The sequence below is a fragment of the Coloeus monedula genome (genome assembly GCF_965178545.1).
Source record: "Coloeus monedula genome assembly, chromosome: 6".
Taxonomy (NCBI): Eukaryota; Metazoa; Chordata; class Aves; order Passeriformes; family Corvidae; genus Coloeus; species Coloeus monedula.
Window position 1 is genome coordinate 1,472,820 of NC_138786.1, and position 9,093 is coordinate 1,481,912.

The following is a 9,093-nucleotide window of genomic DNA, read 5'->3' on the forward strand; positions in this document are numbered from 1 at the left end:
GCCCCGTTGTGCAGGACAGCAGCACAACCCCCTAATTTCTGTGCAATCCAATGGTCCAAGCTCCTGGTGACGTCAATTTCCATATTTCCAGCGGGTTTTGGTCACAGGCACAAGAGTTCAGTGGAGTTCACCTCTGAGCCTGCTCTTTACTCAGAATGATTTCATTCTGGAATGAAGGAATGTGACAAATTGCCACTCCAAGAGGAAGGGAATGTTGCTGTCCCTGCCCAGCTCTGCAGCCCTACCTGGTGTCTCTTCCCATCACCGGGAATGCAGGGCCGGCTCTGCTGGCCAGAAGGGGAAGGATGCTCCGTGCCATCCCGAGCCCTCTCCTGCCATCCAGAGGCACCAGCCCCGCAGAGATTTGGGGAATCACCGCTGCCCCGTGCTGGCTGTGTCCCCAGGGCTTAACCTGTCCCACCCTCTCCGGGGAAAGAGCTCCCTCAAAACGCCATGAAACTCATCTGCTGAGCTAAAGGAGAAGGAGTTTATTCCCTGGTGAGATAAACAAGGTTCACTTTGTAAAATCTTAAGAAAAATTTAATAAAAGGGCAATTAGGAGACAACAGCAAAAAGGTTATTATGGCCAGGTGCTTTGGCAGAGCCAAAGGCACACCTCTGCATCCAAAAGATCGTCTTCAAAAGTACATAGCTTATTGCATATTCATCACCAGCATGCATAATTCATGAATTCTTTGGAGTTTCTAAGTATCATCCTATCAGCCTTGTCTTCCTCCTTGGCTCCATTCTGTCTCTGCTCCCTCCATCAATTCTTCTCTCTGGTTTCGGGTGTTCTTCTCTGATAAGATACTCCAGGAATGTGAAGATTCTCTTTCTCTGCCCACCTTCTCCAAACCGACTACATAAACAATAGACATTCTATACCATGCATTACATCATAGAACCTAGGCAAAGTTTCTGCAACATTAAGTAACATGCAAAAAGCCAACATGACTAGACCTTTATAACACGGGGGCCCAGGCAGTGAGGGTCATTCCATGGGGAATAGAGCCAGGGAACAGGACTGAGCCCGGCTGCACTGCTTGGAGCCACGTGGAGGCGGGAGGGAGGAGGAAATCCATGCTCCAATGTGCTCCCTGCAGAGCATCCCTCCCACATTGCCGTGGCACTGCCCCTGCTCCCTTCTCCTGCAGGAATAAACCACCCCAGGGAGGGTGATCCCGTGGATATTTATTGATCAGGTGGCTCAAGGAATCCCTCAGCCACTGTCCTGGGGTCCTTCAGCAGCACAGGGGAAGGGATCAACAGGCTCAGACCCCCGTGTTCCTGTTGGTATCCTTGCTGCCAGCAATTTTGTCTTTCTGCTCCTCAAAGACCCTCTGGAGCGAGAGCCGGAGGGACCCCATGGAGCAGGGGCTCCAGCACCTCCCTGCCAAGAAGTAGATGAAGGGTTTGATGGTGCTGTGGATGCAGGCGAGCAGAAAAACAACCTGGGAGGACACAGCGATGTAACCGAGCTGCTGCAGGAAATTCCAGAGGCTGAGAAAGAGAGTGAAGAGCACAATGATGAAGATAACGATGTCGCGCGTCTTGGGTTGCTGCTGCTGGGAGCCACACTTGGCTTTAACGATGTCGATTGTGCGGGTGATGACCACGGGTGCAGCAAAGATGAGCAGGATGACGGCAAACATGGAGATGAGAACCACCCGGCAGTGCTCCTGCTCTTGTGATGGGCACAGGTATGTCACCGTGGGAATGACAGTGAAGAGAGCGAAGAAGGCCCAGAACTGGACACTGTCAAGTGCCCACAGCAGGCGCTGGGGAAAGTTGCAGCGGCAGCCGAGCCGGCAGAGCTTGTTCACGTCCCATATGACGGTGATGCGTGTCAGCCGGAACAGCCCCCAGTAGTAGGAGACCATTGACAGCTGGAAAAGGAAGCTCACGTACACCTGGGCCATAATAGGAGAGCAGGACACGTTCTCCAGCAGGAAGAGCAGGGAGGAGGGGAGCGCGAAGAGGAGGAAAATGAAGTCAACAGCAGCCAGGTGAAAGATGCCGAAATTGTTGGTGTTTAGTTTGAGGAGCCAGAGCACAGCCACATTCCCGGCCAGCCCACAGAGGCAGATGGGCAGTGTCACACTGTGTATGGCCACGTCGGTGACATCTGTCTCACACAGATCGGCTCCTTTGGTGGGTGAGGCAGAAGGTGGGGACACGGAGCTCACCTCCATGGATGGACGCTGGGCAGGCGCTGGGATGTGGCCCCGGCTGTGGTCAGAGTGGATGGGCAGTCAGTGCTTGGAGAATCCAGGGATGGACCAAGCAGCTCCTCAGCAGCTCCCTGCAGTGGGAAGGATTGGGTGGAGAGAAGTGAGATGTGCAGGGGAGGAGGGCAGTGGGAATGGTGGGGTGGGAGAGGGAGGTGGGAGGGTTGGGCTGTTTGGCAGGGGATTGGTAAATAAAACTGAGAATAAACATTTTCACTTCCCCAATGTTGCTGAAAGACCAACTAGTCAAAAAGATAAAAGGATTTAAATGTGTGCACACAGGGCAAGAAATGTGGCTGGAGCCAGTGGGAAAACAGATCTGGCAGCCTGCAGTGGTTCTGGGGCAGTTCTGTAAGAAGAACAACAGTGCACACCCAGAAAAACAGTTCAAGGCAAGGTCACCTTTAATACTGAAGCATTCAGTGAATATGAGCACCAGAGACCCCTCCTGATGAACCTCCAGGATCATGAAAGGACTCCCAGGAGGAGGTGGATGCATGGAACTGAGTCCTAGGAAAGGGATGTTTATGTACCAGACAAGAACCACGCCTTAATGCCTCTGTGTGTTTCTAATGGATAAAACCCCTGCTGTAAAGTCTCCCCACACACACAGAACAAGGAGAGATCCTCCTGTGTGTCCTGCACAGGTAAAGAATTCCTGCTTCCTCACGCTTCCCATTGTGTTAGAAACTTTATTCTGGCCCCTTTTGGTATCAAGATGCAGAATTGAAGAGCAGGGCAGGGCAGGGAGGAGCTGGGGAGGGCACTGCGGTCACCGGGAGAGGGTGGCAGGCACAGAGCAGCTGCAGGAGGAGAGGAAGGTGGGGCAGGGAGGAAGGAGAACATTCCACTGACCTGTTCAGTGTGGGGCAGCAGCAGGCACAGGGGCTCTGTCCCCATCAGCGGTGCTTCCTGGCACCCCTTGCTCCTTTGGGATCCACATCCTAAAGCGGCTCCTCCCAGCTCAGGAACACGAAGGAGAAAGTGCCCAGATCACCAGGAGGTGCCCACTGCTGTGCCACCAGCTCCTCTCTGTGCCCTGTCCTCGTGTTGCTCCCCCAGGCTCGGTGCAGTCACGGGAGAGTCAGAAATTGTGACTTTGGCTACGTCAGAGATCCACTTCCTCAGAGTTATTTGTCTTGGGGTTTTTTTTCTACAGAGGAAGTGACTTTTGTCAGAAGCCCCACATGAACAATTTTGCAAATGGCTCCTCCTTTCCTCCTGGTTAGAAACACTCCTTCCCTGCAGAATGTCCCATTCTCCGACTGCCTTCCCTCTCCCAACAGGCTTCTACCATTCCTCATTTCACTTCCCTGAGGGGTCATGGTCCATCCAGCAGCAGAGGGATGCTGGTGGCATTGGAATGCTGGCAGTGCTGGCAGTGCTGGCAGTGCTGGTGAGGCAGCTGGGTGCTTGTCAGAAGCACCTCCCATTCTGGGAAGAGCTCCGGGATCATTGCCAAAACTTCCCCCAAGGAAGCACAGCTGAGCTGCTCCTCACCCTATCCCCATCCCATCCTGTCATAGGTTAGCAAGCATAGTCCCGGAAGGGACGTCCTTGCTAAGGGGTGCTTACAGTTTCCTCTGGGAACTGATAGAACCTATCAGCTGGCCAGTTTGAATATGGACAATTCTCTAAGCCACTTAAAGTTGTGACCACCTCTGTGATCCACATTTAAGAATAGGCAAACTCCCCCTCCAAGCTCTCTCTCGTTTCCGGCGCTGGGACAGGTGGCTGCGGGCCCCGTGTGGGGGCCAGTGGGCCCGGCCAGGCCCTGCTCGGGCCAGGCTGGGGCGGGCCACGACCATCCTGGAGCCATGGACCTGTTCCAGCCATGGAACCCCCCCACTGCCTTGCCGTGGGCAGCCGGAGCGGCTCGGCTCTCCCCCCTCTCCACTGCGATAAGGAAAATTCAACATTCCAGCTGCAAAGCTGCAAGGCCGAGGTGAGATTAACCCTTTTACTGCTGTGAAGAGCTGAAAACCTGAGGGAGAAGAGAGAGAGGAGATGCTTAAAGCTGAAATTCTGTTGTGAAGCTATGATATATCAGAGTATCCCGTTGTAATTCCATGAAGATCTGGGGGGTGGAGTGTTCAACTCGTGAGCAAAAGCACCTGCACTGAGATAGGCAGATGCTGACGCAGCTGTAATTTCATGAGAAGTTTGGACAGGGAGAGATGAACCAGATGAGGACTTTTGCTCCAAACGGGAAAGGAGAAAACCTCAGTACCTAGAGATGCTCCCAGAGATAGTCTTAATGATGAAGATGAGGAAGACCCTTTGCTCCCAGGGAAGGAGAAGGGCCTCTGTTTTTGTTTCTGAACGGCTCAACCTTAAAATTGTACCCCAAGAAACTTCAAGAGTGGACCCTTGAAAGCAGTTGCGGGAAAAGCTGCAAGTCGGGGGAAAGGACTCACATGTGAGCAGAGAGACTCCTCTTCCTAAATGGACTGAACAATATTTGGAAGTGGGCAGCTGTCTCGTTGTGATAATGTTTTCATAGCATGAGCAAGAAGAGACTTCTCTTTCTAAATGGACTGAACAAGGTTATTATGGAAGTGGTAAACAGACTGAACATCTTAAGGGTTGTTTTTTCACATTGTCAGTGGGAGAAGGGAGGAAGGTGGGGGGAGGAGGAGAGTTCTGGAGGTGGTATAATTTTTTTTTCTTCCCTCTTTTAGGTCTGTTAATAAACTTTATATTCTTTCAAGTTTGGTGCCTGCTTTGCATTTCTCCTAATTCTTATCTCACAGCAGATAAACAGTAATGAGTATTTTGGACCAAACCACTACACTAAATTGGTGTTTCTGCCCAGTTACAAACCGAACCCGCGACACATCCTCATCCATGCTCTCCATCCCCAACCCCACCCCGCCCTCCATCCCCATCCCATCCCATCCCCATGCCATGCCATCCCATCCCGCAGGTTTCCTGCCCGGCAGCCTCTCCCCACCTTGAAGCGCTGCCCGTCGGGCTCTGCTGCTCTCCAGCGCGGACATTTGGGATCGGCATCATCCAGAGCCTTCCTGACCCCTCCTGACCCCTCGCACACGCCCAGAGCCCCCCGGGGCCGCCTTGCCCCCGACAGCCCCGCTCCTGCCCCGCTCCAGCCGGGACCAGGCACATCTTTGCCGTGGCACTCCCGGAGCAGCCGCGGCCGTGCTGAGCCCCTGGGCCATCCTGCCCGTGCCGCCTGTGCCGGTGCCAGCCCAGCTCCGGGCACTCGGCATCACGGGGGCTCCGGGCAGCACCAGCCGTGGCCGTGTCCCCTCCCTCCACCCACATTCCCGGCTGGCAGCAGGAGCCAGAGGAAGCCGGGGAGCGCTGGCAGAGGGGGCCAAGGCAGCTCAGGTTTCACGGAGTTGTTTATTGATATCACACTGCAGAGGGATGCAGGAACCACGGCAGGGGGATTTTAGGGATCATGGCCGTGTGGAGCACAATCCCTTTGGGGAACAGTGCTCTAAGGCCTGTGAGGGAGGAGGAAATCCATGCTCCAATGTGCTCCCGGCAGAGCTTCCCTCCCACATCGCCCTTGGCATCGCCCTTGGCCCCTGCTCTTTTCTCCTGCGGGATTACACCAGCACAGGGAGGGTGATCCCGTGGATATTTATTGATCAGGTGGCTCAAGGAATCCCTCAGCCACTGTCCTGGGGTCCTTCAGCAGCACAGGGGAAGGGATCAACAGGCTCAGATCACCGAGTCCATGACAGCAGCATTGCTGCTGGGAGTATTTTCTTACAGCTCCTCAAAGACCCTCCGGAGGGAGTTCCTGAGGTATCTCACAGAGCAGGGCCTCCAGCACTTCCCCGCCAAGAAGTAGATGAAGGGTTTGATGCTGCTGTGGATGCAGGCGAGCAGGAAACAAACCTGCGAGGACAGACCTGTGTAGCCAAACAGCTGCAGGATATTCCAGAGGTTGAGGAGCAGAGTGGAGAGCACAAGGAGGAAGATAATGATGTCGCGCCTTGTGGGTTGCCGCTGCTGGGAGCCACACTTGGCCTTGATGAAATTGATTGATCTGGAAATGAGCACAGGTGCAGCAAAGACGAGCAGGATGACAGCAAATATGGAGGTGAAACCTGCCCGGCAGTGCTCCTGCTCATGTGCTGGGCACAGCAATGTCACCGTGGGAATGGCAGTGAAGAGAGCAAAAAAGGCCCAGAACTGGACACATTTGACCACCCACAGCAGGCGCTGGGGAACATCGTAGCGGCAGCAGAGCCAGCAGAGCTTATCCATGTCCAATGTGGTGCTGATGGCTGTCAGCCGGAACAGCGCCCAGTAGCAGGAGACCATGGACAGCTGGAAAAGGAAGCTCAGGTACATCAGGGGCATGATAGGAGAGCAGGACACGTCCTCCATCAGGAAGAGCAGGGCAGAGGGGAGTGCGAAGAGGAGGAAGAGGAAGTCGGCGACAGCCAGGTCAAAGATGAATTCAGTAATGTCGTTCATGACCACGAGCCAGAGCACAGCCCCATTCCCAGCCAGCCCACAGAGGCAGATGAGCAGTGTCACGCTGTGTATGGCCACGTCGGTGACATCTATCTCACATGGATCATCTCCTTTGGTGGGTGAGGTGGGAGGTGGGAACACGGAGCTCACCTCCATGGATGGACGCTGGGCAGGTGCTGGGATGTGGCCCCGGCTGTGGTCAGAGTGGATGGGCAGTCAGTGCTTGGAGAATCCAGGGATGGACCAAGCAGCTCCTCAGCAGCTCCCTGCAGCAGGAAGGGTTCGGTGGAGAGAAGTGAGATGTGCAGGGGAGGAGGGCGGTGGGAATGGTGGGGTGGGAGAGGGAGGTGGGAGGGTTGGGCTGTTCAGCAGGGGATTGGTAAATAAAACTGAGAATAAACATTTTCAGTTCCCCAATGTTGCTGAAAGACCTACTAGTCAAAAAGAGAAAGGGATTTAAATGTGTGCACCCAGGGCTAGAAATGAGGCTGGAGCTGGTGCAGGAACAGATCTGGAGGCCTGCAGTGGTTCTGGGGCAGTTCTGTCACAAGAAGCAACAGTGCACATCCAGAAAAAACAGTTCAAGGCAAGGTCACCTTTAATACTGAGGCATTCAGTGAATATGACCAGCAGGGACCCCTCTTAATGAATCTGCAGGACCATCAAAAGACTTCCAGGAGGAGGTGGATGGATGGAAATTAGTTCTAGGCAAGTGATTTTTGTGTATTAGATAAAAACCAGATTTGAATGACAACGTGTGTTTCTAGTGGATAAAACCCCTGCTGTAAAGTCTCCCCACACACACAGAACAAGGAGAGATCCTCCTGTGTGTCCTGCACAGGTAAAGAATTCCTGCTTCCTCCTGCTTCCCATTGTGTTAGAAAGTTTATTCTGGCTCCTTTTGGTATCAAGATGCAGAATTGAAGAGCAGGGCAGGGCAGGGAGGAGCTGGGGAGGGCACTGCGGTCACCGGGAGAGGGTGGCAGGAACAGAGCAGCTGCAGGAGGAGAGGAAGGTGGGGCAGGGAGGAAGGAGAACATTCCACTGACCTGTTCAGTGTGGGGCAGCAGCAGGCACAGGGGCTCTGTCCCCATCAGCGGTGCTTCCTGGCACCCCTTGCTCCTTTGGGATCCACATCCTAAAGCGGCTCCTCCCAGCTCAGGAACACGAAGGAGAAAGTGCCCAGATCACCAGGAGGTGCCCACTGCTGTGCCACCAGCTCCTCTCTGTGCCCTGTCCTCGTGTTGCTCCCCCAGGGAGGGTGGAGTCACAGGGGAGTTGGAAATTGTGACTTTGGCTTTGTCAGAGCTCCACTTCCTCGGAGTTATTTGTCTTGGGGTTTTTTTTCTACAGAGGAAATGGCTTTTGTCAGAAGCCCCACATGAACAATTTTGCAAATGGCTCCTCCTTTCCTCCTGGTTAGAAACACTCCTTCTGTGCAGAATGTCCCATTCTCCGACTGCCTTCCCTCTCCCAACAGGCTTCTACCATTCCTCATTTCACTTCCCTGAAGGGTCATGGTCCATCCAGCAGCAGGGGGGGCTGGTGGCACTGGAATGCTGGCAGTGCTGGCAGTGCTGGCAGTGCTGGTGAGGCAGCTGGCTGCTTGTCAGAAGCACCTCCCATTCTGGGAAGAGCTCCGGGATCATTGCCAAAACTTCCCCCAAGGAAGCACAGCTGAGCTGCTCCTCATCCTATCCCCATCCCATCCTCATCCATGCTCTCCATCCCCAACCCCACCCCGCCCTCCATCCTCATGCCATGCCATGCCATGCCATGCCATGCCATGCCATGCCATGCCATGCCATCCCCATCCCATCCCATCCCCATCCCATCCCATCCCATCCCATCCCATCCCATCCCATCCCATCCCATCCCATCCCATCCCATCCCATCCCATCCCGCACGTTTCCTGCCCGGCAGCCTCTCCCCACCTTGAAGCGCTGCCCGTCGGGCTCTGCTGCTCTCCAGCGCGGACATTTGGGATCGGCAGCATCCAGAGCCTTCCTGACCCCTCCTGACCCCTCGCACACGCCCAGAGCCCCCCGGGGCCGCCTTGCCCCCGACAGCCCCGCTCCTGCCCCGCTCCAGCCGGGACCAGGCACATCTTTGCCGTGGCACTCCCGGAGCAGCCGGGGCCGTGCTGAGCCCCTGGGCCATCCTGCCCGTGCCGCCTGTGCCGGTGCCAGCCCAGCTCCGGGCACTCGGCATCACGGGGGCTCCGGGCAGCACCAGCCGTGGCCGTGTCCCCTCCCTCCACCCACATTCCCGGCTGGCAGCAGGAGCCAGAGGAAGCCGGGGAGCGCTGGCAGAGGGGGCCAAGGCAGCTCATGGTTCACGGAGTTGTTTATTGATATCACACTGCAGAGGGATGCAGGAACCACGGCAGGGGGATTTTAGGGATCATGGC

The 9,093-nt window shown here is 55.2% G+C and overlaps 2 protein-coding genes across 2 annotated transcripts; both read right to left on the reverse strand.

Moving 5' to 3' along the window:
* Positions 1-517: 517 nt before the first annotated feature.
* Positions 518-3,286, reverse strand: LOC309574046 (mas-related G-protein coupled receptor member H-like). Its single transcript, XM_082283370.1, has 2 exons — positions 3,084-3,286; positions 518-2,302 (listed from the first exon to the last, which is right to left on the reverse strand). The coding sequence occupies exon 2, from the start codon at positions 2,190-2,192 to the stop codon at positions 1,272-1,274; it is 921 nt and encodes a 306-aa protein (XP_082139496.1). The 5' UTR covers positions 2,193-2,302; positions 3,084-3,286; the 3' UTR covers positions 518-1,271.
* Positions 3,287-5,688: 2,402 nt separating this feature from the next.
* On the reverse strand, positions 5,689-6,839 carry LOC309574049 (mas-related G-protein coupled receptor member H-like; the record flags this gene model as incomplete). Its single annotated transcript, XM_082283373.1, has 1 exon — positions 5,689-6,839. One exon carries the CDS (start codon positions 6,837-6,839, stop codon positions 5,967-5,969), a length of 873 nt encoding a protein of 290 aa, XP_082139499.1. The 3' UTR covers positions 5,689-5,966.
* Between the last annotated feature and the right edge of the window lie 2,254 nt (positions 6,840-9,093).